Raw genomic sequence first — 18,628 nt, forward strand, 5'->3', positions numbered from 1 at the left:
CTATTATGCATGGATCCCTTTCAAACTCAGCTGAGCTATCTATGAGCAAGTAAAGGTGAAAGTATCTGAAAATTATATCAGGGCACATGTTAAATATTTGCATTGTCAGGGAGGAAAAAAAGCCCTTTTTTGCTGAGATAAATCCAGGTGAAATAAATATCAAAGTGGCTATGATATATGGCTATATTATTCTAATTTCCTTCATTAATTTATAGCTTTCAATTTAGAACTTTGGTGATAGTCTGTAGAAAGACTGGATAGAGAATAAAATTGATGGCAAGATAAAAGTAATGACCTTGAGAGAATAATTTTGAAGAGCAAGACTAAACTGAATAGATATAAAACAGCAACACTTACAGAAAATAATAATGCCTAACATTTAAGACAGAGAAGGCAATGGCACCCCACTCCAGTACTCTTGCCTGGAAAATCCCTTGGACGGAGGAGCCTGGTAGGCTGCAGTCCATGGGGTCACTAAGAGTCGAACACGACTGAGCAACTTCACTTTCACTTTTCACTTTCATGCATTGGAGAAGGAAATGGCAACCCACTCCTGTGTTCTTGCCTGGGGAATCCCAGGGATGGGGAAGCCTGGTGGGCTGCCATCTATGGGGTCGCACAGAGTCAGACACAACTGAAGCGACTTAGCAGCAGCAGCAGCAGCAACATTTAAGAGCAATTATTATAAGCTACGGATTAGGCTAGCATGGAATAGTAGGTTTAAACACTCTGGTGAGTACTAGGAAGAGTGAATAAAATACAGTTTTGCCCCTTAAATAACTTATAGTCCACTGGGAAAGCCAGACGAGGATTTCCAGGGAAACCTGTATTAAATAGTTAACTCTTTAAGAAAGAGCTCGATTAAAAGGAAAGTATATTAAAATCAGGAGAAATTATATATGCAAATACTACAGAGTAAACAGAGTTTTACCTGATTGGGTGTTGCTGAACTGTAGGGTGAAAGTTGAAACAATTAGACAGAGGTAGATTATGATGGTCAGCTACTTTGCATTTCTTTTAAAAGAAATCACACTAGAAATATTTGCTTAGATTCCAGTTAGTGGCTTTTTTATTGACTGAATCAGTAGCATTTTATTACTTGGCTGCAATAGAGTAGGGAGTCGAATTTGGTAAGGGTTAAAAGAATGCTAAATGAAAATTGCCTTAATATCTATAGATTTAATTCTTCTAACTCTCCTTTTAGTAAAATAAGACAAAGGAAGATTTGAATAAAATCTGGTACAAATACTGTGTTTGTAATAATTCATTAATTTCTAGGAAATCCTGATACTAATGAAAAGTTCACATATGATTGAGTCACAGCTTGAATCAAAACTCAGTATAAAATAAAACATTTAGTTACTTAAAAAATTCAATAGTTTTTAATTTGCTTTTAGATCTAGAGGATGGTCAGAAACAAGCTATGGTTAGTGAACGGACAGAAGCCTTTACCACTGCCCGAAATTTATTGGCTTCTGGAGCTGATGCTATTGAAAGGATTATGTCTTCATACAAAGAGGTACTTGCATTTCTTGTCAGTTTGATTTAAATAAGATGTATGAAAATCAAGCAAAAATGTAAATTACTACATATGTTTATTATTTTGGAAACACCTATTCTCTAGCAAAAACTGCTAAGAGCATAATCAAGATAAAGGACAAGTCCCAAGTGTATTATCTTTCAGTTTTTATACTCTCAATTGTCAACTCCTCTTTTTCTGTCTGTAGTATAACATATTTGTTTTTTAAATTTTACTAAAAAGCCTTTTGGTATGCATTCTGAAGTGAGAATGTCTAAATTGAAGTTCCTGCTCCAGTGTTTGCAAATTACTTGAACTCAACCTGTTTGTGTCTATTTCTTCATCTGTAAAATAGGAATAATGAAGGTGATGACTTTGTAGAGTTATGATAGTAAGCACTTTTATAAATGTTAGCCAATAATATTACTTATATACCTTACAAACTTTTCCTTTTCCTTCAAGTCGACCACGTGTAAGAAACCCTTTTGTGAATCCACTTTCTTTCTGAAGCCTGGGTCTTCCTTCTGTGTGCTCATGGTACATCTGTTGCTTTACCACATTATAATTGTTTATTTCCTGCTTGAGACCCTGAGTGTAAAGCAGGAATTATCTTATTCATCTTTACATTCTTAATATCTATTTTAATGTTTGGAATATTGTATATGGTCAGTAAATGTTTCCTGAAAGAATGGTAGTACGATCTACAGATAGACCTACAGATATCACAGGGTTTAAGATTAAAAGTCACTTGCTTCAACTCAGATATTAAATAATATTCGATGAATAGTCATTCTTGCTATTAATGACTCCTGTGGCTTTTGTATCAATATAGATTGCCAGAGCATAATTATAAATTTATCTGCCTATTAAATCATCCTTAAATAAATTATATAAGATAGTTGCAAAGTCTGTGACTTGCTGACAGAAATTTTCAGTCTCTTTCAACAACTATTTATTGAATTTTTTTAAAGAAAAGATAAAACCAGTTGTTTAGGGCCATAAAGCAAAACAGCTCAAAAATTTTTTTCAAATATTAATTTTGATAAACTGGAGGCATAGCTTTGAAGGTAGGTTTTTTGATCTAATAAATTTCTTATTAAAATTAAATGACAAATCAAAATTTTATACAACTCACATTCAAATACTTGGCTAAGTCACAGAGAGAATATCAGTTTGTTTTTCTAGATTGTCTCCAACATAGAAAATGATTCCATTTTGTTTTATTTTGACTGTATGTGCATTGAATCATAGAATTTTCACTTCCAAAGGATCTTATTATTGCTTTGAAAGCACATGAAAGCATCATGGTTTTCCACTATCTCTGAAGGGAACAAGATAGAGAAACCCCCTTTTCTTATATCTTGAAGTAATTTGTTGGCAATCACACTCCTAATTTTTTCTTTTAACACTCTTGGCCCATTCAACTCTGCATCCTGGTATACTAATTCAGTGCCCCCAGCCTTTTTCAGTTGACCTCCAAATATGTTTAGATTTGTTTTACACAAATATATTTTCCCAGATTTCTTTTGGATCCATATTTGGTTAATCTTTAGCCCGGTTTACTTCTACTTGGGAACTCAAAAAATTCTTCTAGGAAATGTTTTAGAAACTATCCTATATAATAAGTATAATATTAATATACAGAAATGAAATACTCATCTAATTATAGACCTCTCACATGGTAGAGACAAGTGGCAGAAGGCTTTTAACAATAATACCTGTTCATTCCCTGCTTTAGTTTTGTACTCACAAAAATCTTACACAAATATTGGTATTATATTAGTTCACAGTTTACTGTTTAAGAGACATTTATTAGTGACATGCCTTGTTTATTGATACCGATATCCTACTAAACAATTCTATAAGGGAATGTTTTTTATTGCGTCCTTTACACTGAGAAAGATGGTCTTAACAGGACATGAGTCACCTTGATAACGAAGTGTTCTTTTAATAGAAAAGTAGCCAAGATTCAACCTAAATTGGACAACTGGCAGAATAGGAGCAAGACACCATTTTATTGAGTCTTTTAACTAAAATAAAGATTTATCTCATAATCTCATCTAGAAAAAAAGTCATATTTAATATTTCTCTTTGGACCTATACATCATGTTTGGCTTGAACAGAAACTGAATCTTGGGATTTGGATTGAAAAGAATTTGAAGTTTTTCACTGAGCTGCTCAGTGTTGATATCTTCTAGCAGGGGTAAATTTAGGAATTTTGTGCCTAATTTAGGAATTTTGATAACCACTTAGACTTAGAAACATTATTTCTTAACAAGAAAAAAATGCATTTTTAAAAAATCTTCTATTTTAAATTGAAAAAACATCAAAATAATTTCATTGAATGAATTTAAGCTTTACACAAAACTTCTAATTTCTGGAAATCAAGTGTTCATGTAAATGGAGCCAAATCAAAAAATTGATTGAAAGACTTTGGAAGATTTTTAAGTCTCACTAGTATTCTGAAATCTTTGCATGTCAGTCTGAATCCTGACTTGAATAAATAATTTTGATGAGTTTTGTAATTCCAATCAAGCTTAAACTGTCAACTTGCTATGCTACTTCTTGGTAAGCTTTTTAGTGCTACTAGTTTTAGTTATCAGATATGCTTACCTATTTTTCACATAATAAGATAAGACCTTTAACATTAAATCAAGAATCCTATATGATTGCATATTTGTTTAAAAGTCTGTCTTGAGTATATTAACTGTTTTATATCACTGCATTGGTTTTAGATAACTGAATTAGCAGGCTATACTGCTCGAGTATACAACATGTTTTGGGTTTTTGATGAAGTAAAAAGAGGCATTTATAAGAGAACTGCTGTCTTGCAAGAGTGTGAAAGCCATAGCAAGGGTGGAACTAACATAGAATTACCCCTCAGTGAAACGTTGGAAATCAAAGGTATTAAACTCAAATGTTTTTGTACATCTATATGTTAAGTGTTTATCAACAGAACCAAGGTATTTTAGAAGATAGCTAAGGAACCAACATTTAGTTATTTAAATAGTTATTCCTAAAGTTAGTGCTGTATTTTAAAGAGTAGTGACTAAAATTATCATAAAAAATACTATGCTACTTTTATTTAGGACAAAATGTCTAGAATAATTCCTGGAAACGTACATATGGCAGAATGATTTTTTTTTTTGCTTTTAAAATTCAAATAATAGAATTAATGTTATATTATTCTCCTTTATTCTATCATTTGATTTGGTTATTATAGTTTTAAAGATTGTATTTTTCTATGTCTTTGTTTCTGTGGCATTGTTGTTTTTTTTTTTGTTTCTGTAGAGAAGTTTAATTTGTAGAAATAAGTAGTTATAAACAATGTAGCTGATACCAGATAGAGTTTATCTTTGCTCTCATTTTGATGTTAGCATCATATTATTGTAGAATGATATTTCTGAGAAAGATAGTCTAAATAGATACATCAAAATGTGCAAGTTTACATTAGGCTTTGTTTTAGATATAGATATCTATATTTACATTTATTCCTATGACTTATTACTGTGAATTATCTTTATAGTAAATTTATCTGTTATGTTGCATTATACTTTAAGTTATTTAATTAGCAATAACACGTGATACCTTTTGAAATGTAAACTGTTCCTTAACTTATAGGAAAAGTTATTGATGTGGAGCATGGAATTATTTGTGAAAATGTTCCCATAATTACACCAACGGGAGAAGTGGTGGCTTCCAGACTAAACTTCAAAGTAAGATGATATTCAAGAATCTTCTGATTTTTGCCAACACACTAATACAAAAGAACTCAGAATTCATGTACCTTATATTAAATACTTGGAGGAAGCATATGGAAAGGAAGGGAAATCAAGAAAGGTAGGCATAGTGATTCAATTACAGAAGCAGTTACTTCCTCAGAAAGCAGAAAGAAAGAGAAATTTAATTTCTACTGCTTTATTGCCTAGTTGAAAATCAAAATTACAGTACCCTGAGAGCCTAAACAAGGTAACTTTGGGGAGTAATAGGAAATTTCCTCAGAAATTAATATCTGGAAATGAATTCTAATTTTTTGTCCTTATAGGAATTACTCAAGTAATATAAGCCTATATTGTTACATATTTACTAAAATATGAAAGAGGAGGTTATCAGCAAGTTTACATTAAATTTATAAGTTTAACTTATATTTTCAATAACTACATCTTCTATTAGGAAAAAATAGAAGATTCACAAATTTGAATTTAGTTCTTAATTCTATTGAGAATAATAGTTATTTATTGTTTAATACTCTGTCTTGACTATAGAAACTAAGGTGTAAAAATAGCTAATAAATCTGAGACCCTGATTTAAAGCATTATAAAATTCAAATATGCATTTTGGAATTCAAATGCAAAATAATTGACTGATAAGTAGAATGAAGTTATCTGTGCTTAGTTCCAACAATGACATGATTAGACCTAATAACAGAATTAGAAATATGACCATATATGTACATTTAATGATTTTAATGTGGACCTTAGTCTAGGTTTAATTATTTAAAGATGTATTAGCAAATTCATTAGGCTGCTGGAAGAGGATGAGAAGTACTAAACAAGGGGAAATTTTGTGTTAATAAATGTGAGAGAAATTGTGTTTTAACTACAATTTGGTTGGGCTCTGTTTTTCAATTTATAGACCTTTAGAGTAGCAATAAGGGGCCTCCCCGTGGCTCAGTGGTAAAGAAACCTCCTGCATTGCAGGAGAGGCAGGAGATGGGGGTTCAACCCCTGTGTTGAGAAGATCCCCTGGAGTAAGGCAGGGCAACCTACTGCAGTATTCTTGCCTGGAGAATCCCGTGGACAAGAGGAGTCTGCTGGGCTACAGTCCATACGGTTGCAAAGAGTCAGACATGACCTAAGCAACTGAGTCACAGAGCAGTGATGAGTGCTAATGATACAGCATAGTGTTAAATAGATTTAAAATAAAGCATTTGAAGAGTCCTACATTGCATATTTAACTATTTATCAATACTTTAGCAATTTATATTTTATGACTTTTGCATAGAGGTTTTCATCAGGTTAGGTTTCATAATATCAATTCTGGTTGCTCCATTTATTAAATAGAGGAAGAGTCTTGAATTCTGCCACCTACTAACTACATTATTGTGGACATATCACACTCTCTGTGAAAAAATACATAACTCAGTATATTTTTATATAAAATGAAGTTTTAAATAATCTAGTGAAAGTGTCATGAATTTGGAGGTCATGCAAAGGGATATATTAGTAGAGTATACTTTTATGATAATTGTTTATTTCTAAGTCAGGCAGTTTTATTTAAAGTCTCAGGTTGCTAAAGGATAATAGAAAATTTTGTTCCCTCTACATGGATTAATAAATAAACAGGTTTCTAGAGGAAAATGTACTCTTTCTTATGTTTGCCTTTTGGAATTAAAAAACCATTTGGAGAAGAAAATTTTGGTAAATGTAGGAATTCTTTTGCCTAACACTCACTGTTTACTAAACATCAGAAAACTTATGCTAAAAATAATATGAATGTAGAAAAGTCTTCTATTAGACTCAAAATGTGTTAAATTTCTGAGAATTCCCAGTAGAGAATGATTCTATTAAATATTTTGCTTACATACCTTTCGTCATGGCTGCTGCTGCTGCTGCTTCCAAGTCACTTCTGTCGTGTCCGACTCTGTGCGACCCCATAGACGGCAGCCCACCAGGCTCTCCAGTCCCTGGGATTCTCCAGGCAAGAACACTGGAGTGGGTTGCCATTTCCTTCTCCAATGCATGAAAGTGAAAAGTGAAAGTGAAGTTGCTCAGTCGTGTCTGACTTCACGACCCCATGGACTACAGCCCACCAGGCTCCTCCATCCATGGGATTTTCCAGGAAAGAGTACTGGAGTGGGGTGCCATTGCCTTCTCTGTTTGTCATGGCACATACCTTTAAAAATCATTTAAAAAGTATATATGCTTCTACAAAGTTAAACTTTCTTAATCCTCTTTCTATTGAAAGAGCAGTGCAAATTACAAAAGTAATTGTTTCTGGGTTCTTTCCAGGATATTTTGTAAACTTTATTCTATCAAAATAGCGTTTCAGTTTGACTACAATTCAGTTCAGTTCACTCGTATCCGACTCTTTGTGACCCCATGAATCGCAGTATGCCAGGCCTCCCTGTCCATCACCAACTCCCGGAGTTTATCCAAACTCATGTCCATCGAGTCTGTGATGCCATCCAGCCATCTCATCCTCTATCGTCCCCTTCTCCTCCTGCCCCCAATCCCTCCCAGCATCAGGGTATTTTTCAGTGAGTCAACTGTTTGCATGAAGTGGCCAAAGTATTGGAGTTTCAGCTTCAGCATCAGTCCTTCCAATGAACACCCAGGACTGATCTCCTTTAGAATGGACTGGTTGGATCTCCTTGCAGTCCAAGGGACTCTCAAGAGTCTTCTCCAACACCACAGTTCAAAAGCATCAATTCTTCTGCACTCAGCTTTCTTCGCAGTCCAACTCTCACATCCATAAATGACCACTGGAAAAACCATAGTCTTGACTAGACGGACCTTTGTTGGCAAAGTAATGTCTCTGCTTTTGACCATGCTATCTAGGTTGGTCATAACTTTCCTTCCAAGGCTACAATAGGGAGAAAAAATATCTGCAGTCAGATTTTATAGACTCAAGCTTGCTCCTGTCTTATGTCCTGTGTTGCTGCTGCTGCTGCTGCTAAGTCGCTTCAGTTGTGTCCGACTCTGTGTGACCCCCATAGACGGCAGCCCACCAGGCTCCCCCGTCCCTGGGATTCTCCAGGCAAGAACACTGGAGTGGGTTGCCATTTCCTTCTCCAATGCATGAAAGTGAAAAGTGAAAGTGAAGTTGTGTCCGACTCTTTGCAACCCCATGGATTGCAGCCTGCCAGGCTCCTCCATCCATGGGATTTTCCAGGCAAGAGTACTGGAGTGGGTTGCCATTGGCTTATCTATTTTTATTGCCTGGAATGCTCTTCTGCCAGATCTGACTGGTTGCTTGTTTTCATGGGCTAAACCAAAATGTTACCTCCTCAAAGAGGACTTCTGTGAAGCACCTAATCAAAAGAAGCCCCACCCCACCCCACCAGCTTCACAATGCCACTATGTTTCCCTAATACACCATCCTTTTTTGCTATCACAATAGCATTTATAACTAGTTAACTTTTTGTTGTGTTTATTGTAATCTTTGCCATTGAAATGCAAGCTACACAAGAATAGAGACTTTATCTTGGGCAGCACTATATCCTCTGTGCCTAGAAGAGTGTCAAGCACATGTCAATAGCTGCTAGGGAAATGTCTAATTACTTAGAATATGAATTTGAACCATTTTTGCTTTATATGTACTTATTACATACATTCGTAGTTATTTTATCTAACCTTCATATCAACCCTTTTTCCTTCCCATCCTCTCCTTCTCTCCCCACTACCTTCTTTCAACAAAAAGATTTTAGCTTGTTATACACAGCAAATAGTTAATGGATATATATGGAACTGGTTCCTTATACTGACATTATACAAGTAATATGACGCTCTTTTATCTTTGGGTATTAAACATGATATATTCTATATCAGGGACACTTAGATATTTGTATCTATACTGTATGAAGCTACATCTACAGACATACTGTAAATTGCTGCCTCTTATATATTCATGCTATATTCATTTTTAATCTATTTTTAAAAAAACATATATTTTACTGAAGTATAGTTGACTTTCAATGTTTCAGGTGCACACCAAAGTGATTCAGTTATACATATACACATACTATTTTTGAAATTATTTTCTATTATAGGTTATTACAAGATATTAACTATAGTTCCCTCTGAAAAGAAAGTGAACGTTGCTCAGTCTCATCTGACTCTTTGTGACCCCATGCACTATACAGTCCATGGAATTCTCCAGGCCAGAATACTGGAGTGGGTAGCCTTTCCCTTCTCCAGAGGATCTTCCCAACCCAGGGATCGAACCCAGGTCTCCTGCATTGCAGGCAGATTCTTTACCAGCTGAGCCCCAAGGGAAGCCTAAGAATACTAGAGTGGGTAGTGTATCCCCTCTCCAGCAGATCTTCCCAACCCAGGAATCCAACCCGGGTTTCCTGCATTGTAGGTGGATTCTTTACCAACTGAGCTATGAGGGTAGCCCATACTATATAGCATAGTTCCCTTTGCTATATGGTAAACCTTTGTTGCTTATTGTATATCTATTTTTTTAATTAGAAATCTAGCATTCTATCCATACGAAGTCAAAGAAGTGGAATCAAAATGTTATAAAATTTTTAGGTAGGCAAAAATTTGTAAGTTTTAAAAAATATATATATTATACATATTATATATATATACACACACACAAAAGCTTTTCTACTATGCTTAATAAAGGCTTGAGAAAAAACATCAAGAAAAAAATAGACATGGAAAAATGATAAAACATAAACTAAATGAAATAGGAGCACTGAATATGAAATCAAAAAAATGAAACAAACTAGATAAAAGTAAAATATCATCATATAGTCCAGTTGGTTTTAAACATGACTGCTCATTAGAAACATATCTGGAGATCTGGATTTAAAAAGTAGTGTAATACCTGGGCATTTGTAATTTTCAAAAGATTTTAAGATACTTCTGATATGCATCTGGATTTTAAAAAGTGATTGCAGGTTTTTCTATTAAATCCAGTTTGGTGATATAGAATTCCATTATTTTTATGTTGACCAATCATGATACAATGGTATTAAGTGTGTAATGGTTACATAGTCACAATGATAAAAGATAATGATCAGTTTTCATGATAAATATCCACACAAAAAGTAAAAGATAAATACAGTTGCAAGTCATAATGGGAACATGAATAACTTAACAATATAAAAAAATTTTGTTCAAATGGGGGGGGGTCAAGCAGAGTGAGTGATAATTGGAAGTGCATACATGCACGTGGTTTCATCTGCCCAACCAGTCTATGTCTTTTGGTTGGTGCTTTTAATCCATTTACAAAAGTATTATTGATATGTATGATCCTATTACCATTTTCTTAATTGTTTTTTTTTTTTCTTTTTCTGTAGGTCTTTTCCTTCTTTTATTTCCTGCCTAGAGAAGTTCCTTTAGCATTCATTTTAAAGCTGGTTTTGTGGTGCTGAATTCTCTTAAACTTGCTTGTCGGGAAAGCTTTTGATTTCTCCATCAAATCTGAATGAGAGTCTTGCTAGGTAGAGTATTCTGATCTGTAGGCTCTTTCCTTTCATCACTTTAAATATATCATGCCATTCCCTTCTGGCTTGTAGGGTTTTCATTGAGAAATCAGCTGATAACGTGATGGGAGTTCCCTTGTATGTTATTTGTCGTTTTTCTCTGCTGATTTGAATATTTTTTCTTTGTCTTTAATACATTTTTGACAGCTTGATTACTGTATGTCTCGGTGTGTTCCTTCTTGGATTTATTCTATGTGGGATTCTCTGTGCTTCCTGGACTTGGTTGACTATTTCTTTTCCCATATTAAGGAAATTTTCAGCTATTATCTCTTCAAATATTTTCTCAGATCTTGTCTCTCTCTCTTCTTCTGGGACCCCTATAATGCAAATCTTGGTCTGTTTAATGTTGTCCCAGAATCTCTTAGGCTGCCTTCATTTCTTTTCATTCTTTTATCTATATTCTGTTCTGTGGCAGTGATTTCTACAATTCTGTCCTCCAGGTTGTTTATCTGTTTTTCTGCCTATTATTCTGCTATTTATTCCTTCTAGTATATTATTCATCTCTGTTTGTTTATCCTTTAGTTCTTGTAGGTCTTTGGTAAATATTTCTTGCATCTTTGCCATTGTTTTCCTGAGGTCTTGGATCATCTTCTCTATCATTATTCTGAATTCTTTTTCTGAAAGTTTGCCTATCCCAACTTAATTTAGTTGGTTTTCTGGGGCTTTTATCTTGTCCCTTCATCTGGGACATAACTTTCTGCTTTTTTCATCTTGATTAACTTTCTGTGAGGTGGTTTTTGATTAGCTGCTGTGGGATTGCTGCTTCTTGCTTCTTCTGTCTGCCCTCTGATGGATGAGGCTAAGAGGCTTGTGTAAGCTTCCTGATGGGAGGGATTGGCAGTGGGAAAAACTGGGTCTTGCTCTGGTGGACAGGGCCTTGCTCAGTAAAGCTTTAATCTAATTATCTGCTGATAGGAGTGGTTGGTCCCCCTCCCGGATAGTTGTTTGGCTCTAAATGATCTAGCCCTGAGGTCTATGGTCTCTCTGATAGGGTTAAACGCCAAGAGGGCTTACACCAAGGGAGACCTTCCTTGCCTGCTGCTGCCAGTGCCCTCGTCCTTGTAGTGAGTCCCTGCTGACCCAGGCCTCCACAGGAGGCCCTGCAACTCAGGCAAATAGTTTTGGTTCAGCCTCCTGTGGGGTCACTACTCCTTTTCTCTGGGTATTGTTGTGCACAAGACTTTGTTTATGTCCTCCATTACTGGAGTCTTTATTTCCCTCAGTCATGTAGAAGTCCTATAATCAAATTCTACTGGCCTTCAAGGCCAGATTCCCTGGGGATTCCCAGTCCCTTTGTCAGATTCCCCAGGCTAGGAAGCCTGATGTAGTATTCAGAACCTTCTTAACAGTTGGAGAACTTCCTTGGTATTATTGTTCTCCAGTTTCTGGGTCACCCACCTGGCAGGTATGGGATTTGATTTTATCACGACTGAGCCCCCCCCGCCCCCCCCCCCCCCCCCGACCACTGTCTTGCTGTGGCTTCTTCTTTGTCTTTAGATATGGGGTATCTTTTTTTGGTGAGTTCCAGCATCCTCCTCTAGATGGTTGTTCAACAGCTAGTTGCAATTTTGGTGCTCTCATAGAAGGAAATGAGCACATGCCTTTCTACTCTGCCATTTTGAACCAGAAGCCTATAGTCATTTTTTAATCACTGATTATAAAATATCATTTATTCTAAAAAGTAAATCAAATTTTTGAATGATGTTTCTTTTTCTTGATCTTCACAATACCTTTTAAATACCAGATTGATAACTTCTTGATTCTATTGGGTGGAATGGGAGCTCATGAAATTTAGCTGTTTAAATTTAAATGATAAATAAGATGAATGATTCTAAGAAAAGTGCCCAATCAACATGGATATGTTGTTTTTTTATGTGTGTGTGTGTGTGTGTGTGTGTGTGTGTGTATATATATATATATATATATATTTGTCTTAATTCATCCATAGGCATTAGACTATATTATAGTCCTCATGCTTATTTCTGTCTTAATTTGGTAAACCTATTTTCTCTCTGTGTGAATAAAGAAAAATTAGGTTCATTTTATATCTCTCATTATGTTCTTTTATAATTTCTATAACATTTCAGACTGCTGAATTAAATAACCCAGCTAGCTCTTAGAAAAACTAGTTTGTAGCTAGTTAACTTCAACTTACAAATACAGCAAAGTTGTATTTTAATTAAAATAAGTTTCATCAAATATTAATATTAAATAAATTGAATCTATTTTAATTTAAATTAAATTTTTACAGTTTCTTATTCCCACATGATAATGTTCCTTCATATCTGTGTAGTGTGTGATGACAAAACCACAATGAAAATTTTGGGAAGTGAGTGCTCATTTCAAGGAGATCCATTATTTTTGGAACTGGACTTTTTTTGGGGGGGCATTGACATAAAGAGTTTCAGTTTTCTTTTTTTTTAATTTAAATTTATTTACTTTAATTGGATGATAATTACTTTACAATATTGTACTGGTTCTGCCACAAATCAACATGAATCCACCACGGGCATACACGTGCTCCCCATCCTGAACCCCCCCACCACCTCCCTCCCTGTACCATCCCTCCAGGTCATCCCAGCGCACCAGCCCCAAGGATCCTGGACTGGCAATTCGTTTCTTATATGAATTTATACATGTTTCCGTGCCATTCCCCCAAATCATCCCACCCTCTCCCTCTCCCACAGAGTCCAAAAAGACTGTTTTATGATGCTTTTAGCTTCAGAGCCAAATTTGATATTCTCAATCCTGATATATTTATCTTTGATATCTTTTCCTAGGTTATCATGTGTTTAAAAGTTTTTAAAAATCACTTTTAAATGCTGACAGATGAAATAATTTTTAAATATTCTAATTCCTAATTTTATTTCTTATTGTAGGTAGAAGAAGGAATGCATCTTTTGATAACTGGTCCCAATGGTTGTGGGAAAAGCTCTCTCTTCAGAATTTTAAGTGGACTCTGGCCTGTGTATGAAGGAGTCCTATATAAACCACCTCCACAACATATGTTCTATATTCCACAAAGGTGGGTAAAGTTTTTATATAACAAGGAAAATTTTTCTTTTGCTTTTGAATTATCTTGATTCCTTAAGCTCTTCTGCAAGTAATCTTTCAGGCATTTTTTTGAGAGAAACTATTAAGGAAATAAATATTATCCTAAAAACTTTTGTTACTGCCTTGACTATAATAGTTTCCAGGAAAATACCAATTCTTTTCATTTTCAATTCTCATTGTAATGAACACTCAAAAGACTATAGACATTAGCCTTAAGAAATAGTAGGCTAGTCCAAAGAATAATTATATTGCTTTAGATATAATCTCTATTATCTCTTCTCACAAAAATGAATAATACTTGAATAGTATGCTAGTCTATTCATAAAGCTGCATATATTTATATGTTCTGAAATTGTTCACTTATGTTTTCAGAGCCTCTGTATAGTAATCTTTATCACAGGTCTATGTAATTAATTAATGAATTCATTTCAGTTCAGTTCAGTTCAGTCACTCAGTCGTGTCCAACTCTTTGCAACCCCATGAATCGCAGCATGCCAGGCCTCCCTGTCCATCACCATGAATTAGAACTACCTTAATTAAAAATATTTTACTTTAAAAGTGAATGTAAAAGTAAGCATAGAAATATTTAAAAGTAAAATTGTTTCATCTGAAATTTTTAGTTATCTTCCTTCATAACAATGTACAGCTGTCTAAACAGAAACTTATACCTGAAAATTTGGAATATTCATTGTGGATGAGACAGTTAAATTTAAAGAAGAAACATCTCATGTTCATCTAACCCAGTAATTTTTCCCAACCTTAGGTTAGGTTGACATCATAAAAGTACTTCTACTGTGCTAGAGGTCTATTCTGTGGGGCCTAATCAAGCACCTATGCTGGAATTATAGTACAGGAGCAAATATAAAAGTTCCATTAAATGTGTGCTATCATATCTCTTTTGTTCCTTTTCCTTTGTCAGAAAGTGTTTGCACCATCCTGCCCACTGGACTAATTTTTAGATCTTATATTACAGCTATGGAGATGAGTTTTTGTGGGACTTTTTCCCTAAAGTAAAACCTATCATAGTAGTATTAAGCTATCTGAAGTGTAGAATGATGAACTGTATTAGCAATAAGAAAATATTAGATGTGAGCAGTGCTGTGAATACTTGTGTTTAACACAAAATAGATGACATCTGTGATACCAGAATTATTGAATCTTTCTGTCTGTGCTTTAGATTTCTTTTGGGAAACCTTCTGGATCTGAAAACTAAATAGTAGTGCCAAAATTTAAGTTTCAGGTATTAATACATTAAGTAGACTGATTTTGACTTTCTATTTACATTATAAAGCATAAAACTGTGAGGAAAATATTCTGTTATAGCATAGAATAAACTCCTTTAATGCAAATAGAATTATATACATAAATTTTATATATTTCATTTATAATATAAAAACAGTTTTTGAATATAGCTATAACCTGAGCAATAAAAGACATTTCCAAGACTTAAAAAGTGCCTAATTAGCAAAGTCATTCTTCAGAAATGAAGGAAAAAGACTTTTCCAGACAAACAAAAGAGGAGAGAATTCATCTCCATTAGATCTGCCTTACAGGAAATGATAAAAAGAGTTTTTCAACTTGAAATGAAATGATGCTAATTAGTAGCATGAAAACACATAAAAATATACAATATTCAGTTCAGTTCAGTTCAGTCACTCAGTTGTGTCTGACTCTTTGCGACCCTATGAACTGCAGCACGCCAGGTTTCCCTGTCCATCACCAACTCCCGGAGTTCACTTAAACTCACGTCCATTGAGTCGGTGATACCATCCAGCCATCTCATCCTCTGTCGTCCCCTTCTCCTGCCCCCAATCCTTCCCAGCATCAGAGTCTTATCCAGTGAGTCAACTCTTCACATGAGGTGGCCAAAGTCCTGGAGTTTCAGCTTTAGCATCTTTCCTTCCAAAGAACTCCCAGGACTGATCTCCTTTAGAATGGACTGGTTGGATCTCCTTGCAGTCCAAGGGACTCTCAAGAGTCTTCTCCAACACCACAGTTCAAAAGCATAATTCTTTGGCGCTCAGCTTTCTTCACAGTCCAACTCTCACATCCATACATGACTACTGGAAAAGCCATAGTCTTGACTAGATGGACCTTTGTTGGCAAAATAATGTCTCTGCTTTTGAATATGCTATCTAGGTTGGTCATAACTTTCCTTCCAAGGAGTAAGCTTCTTTTAATACAATATTAGTAAGTGTAAATGTATACTTAAATTCATGATGCTCTAATACTGTATTATGATGGTGTGTTAACTATCTCTTAGTATGAATGTTAAAGGATAAGAGTATTAAAATTACTATAGCTAGTATAATTTATTAATGAGCACACAATATAAGACAAGGCAAATTGTGATGTTATAAACATAAAAGGGGGAGAGTAAAACGGTAGAGGTTTTATATACAATTGAAGTAGTTAATATAAAACTTGTAAGGTGTTTTGTATGTGCCTCATAGAAACCACCAGGGTTTCCCCAATGGCTCAACAGGTAAAGAATCATTCTGCAGTGTAGGAGACACAGGGGACTGAGTTCAGTCCATGGGTTGGAAAGATCCTCTGCAGGAAGAAATGGCAACCCACTCCAATATTCTTACCTGGAGAATCCCATGCACAGAGGAGTCTGGCAGGCTGCAATCCATGGGGTCACAGAGTCGGACATGAATGAGCATGCACAAATGCATAGGAACCAAAAGTAAAAACCTAAAGTAGATTTACAATAGATAAAGATAAGGGAATTAGAGCATACGACTATAGAAATCACCAATTCACAAGGAAAGGCTACATTAGAGGAAGAAAGGAACAAGGGACAAAGCAACCAGAAAGCAATAACATGGCATTAGTAAGTCCTTATCTGTCAATGATTAGTTTAATTGTAAATATACTGACTTATACTGACATAAATGGCTAGAAGATATACTTTACACTGATTACAAGACAACCACTTCAGCTTTAAAGACACACATAGACTGAAAATGAAGGGATGGAAGCAAAGTATTCCATTTAAATGGAAACCAATGAAGAACAAGGGTGGCTACACTTATACTAGAAAAATTAGATTTTAAGCCAAAAATGCTAAAAAGTGACAAAGAAGGTCAGTATGTAATGACAGTAGGATCAATTCATCAAGAAGATAAAACAGTTGTAATATGTATGGACTCTATATCAGAACACCTTAATATATTAAACAAATGCCAACAGATCTGAAAGGAGATAGACAACAATACACTAATAGTTGCGAACATCAGTACCCCACTTTTGATGGTGGGTAAGTTAGCATATTCAAAAGCAGAGACATTACTTTGCCGACTAAGGTCCGTCTAATCAAGGCTATGGTTCTTCCTGTGGTCGTGTATGGATATGAGAGTTGGACTGAGAAGAAAGCTGGGCGCCGAAGAATTGATGCTTTTGAACTGTGGTGTTGGAGAAGACTCTTGAGAGTCCCTTGGACTGCAAGGATATCCAACCAGTCCATTCTGAAGGAGATCAGCCCTGGGATTTCTTTGGAAGGAATGATGCTAAAGCTGACACTCCAGGACTTTGGCCACCTCATGCTAAGAGTTGACTCATTGGAAAAGACTCTGATGCTGGGAAGGATTGAGGGCAGGAGGAGAAGGGGACAACCGAGGATGAGATGGCTGGATGGCATCACTGACTCGATGGACGTGAGTCTGAGTGAACTCTGGGAGTTGGTGATGGATAGGGAGTCCTGGCATACTGCGATTCATGGGGTCGCAAAGAGTCGGACACGACTGAGCGCCTGAACTGAACTGAACTGAACTGAAGTCATCCAGACAGAAAATCAACAGGGAAATATTGGACTTGAAGCATATTTTAGGCCAAATGAACTTAGCAGGCAAATATAGACATTCTATTCAACAGCAGTAGAATACACTTCTCAATCATGTACGGAACATTCTCTAGCATATTTTATGATATGATACAAAATAAATCTTAGCCAATTTAAGAAGATTGAAGTCATACCATGTATTTTTCCCATCATAATGCTATGAAACAAAACCTATAAGAGGAGGAAGGCTGAAATTTTTACAAGTATGTGGAAATTAAAACTCTCCTGAGCAACCAGTGAGTCAAAGAAGGAACCAAAAAAAAAAAAGAAATTAAGAAATATATTGGAAAAAAATGAAAATGGAAACACAATATATGAAAATCTATGGAATGTGACAATAGCAGTTCTAAGAAGGATGCTTATAGAAATAAATGTCTAAATTAAGAAAAAGATCTCAAGTAAACCTAACATTTCAAGGATCTAGAAAAGGGTAACAAAGTCCAAAGTTTGGAAGAGGAAGGAAATAACAAAAAGGGAAGAAATAAATGAAATAGAGACCAGAAAACAAAAGGAAAAGATCAACTAAAAAATCAATCAATAAATGAAATAGAGACCAGAAAACCAATAGAAAAGGTCAATAGAAACTAAGACATGATTATTTGTAAAAATAATATTAGTGAATCTTCAGCTGGACAAACAAAGAGGCAAAAATAATAAATAAAATCAGAAAGAAAAAATGAGAGTATTACCACAGAAATGCATAGGATCATTAGACTACTATAATAATATGAACAATAATATGCCACAAACTGAGAAACCTAGAAATGAAGTGAAAGTGAAAGTGAAGTCGCTCAGTTGTGTCCGACTCTGCGACCTGTGGACTGAAGCCCACTAAGCTCCTCTGTCCATGAGATTCTCCAGGCAAGAATATTGGAGTGGTTTGCCATTTCCTTCTCCAGGGGATCTTCCCAACTCAGGGATAGAACCCAGGTCTCCCACATTGCAGGCAGACGCTTTAATCTATGCACCACCAGGGAAGCCCTTAAATACA

The 18,628-nt window shown here is 35.2% G+C and overlaps 1 protein-coding gene across 1 annotated transcript in view; it reads left to right on the plus strand.

Annotated features, from left to right (window-relative positions):
* ABCD2 (ATP binding cassette subfamily D member 2) overlaps nucleotides 1-18,628 on the plus strand; it is an 86,853-nt gene that overhangs the window by 10,680 nt on the left and 57,545 nt on the right. Inside the window, exons 3-6 of the mRNA XM_052640694.1 lie at nucleotides 1,398-1,519; nucleotides 4,255-4,423; nucleotides 5,141-5,235; nucleotides 13,619-13,764. Of these exons, the coding sequence (XP_052496654.1) occupies nucleotides 1,398-1,519; nucleotides 4,255-4,423; nucleotides 5,141-5,235; nucleotides 13,619-13,764 (532 nt within the window). The remainder of the gene's footprint in view (nucleotides 1-1,397; nucleotides 1,520-4,254; nucleotides 4,424-5,140; nucleotides 5,236-13,618; nucleotides 13,765-18,628) is intronic.

Source organism: Budorcas taxicolor, chromosome 5 (genome assembly GCF_023091745.1).
Source record: "Budorcas taxicolor isolate Tak-1 chromosome 5, Takin1.1, whole genome shotgun sequence".
NCBI classification, from domain to species: domain Eukaryota; kingdom Metazoa; phylum Chordata; class Mammalia; order Artiodactyla; family Bovidae; genus Budorcas; species Budorcas taxicolor.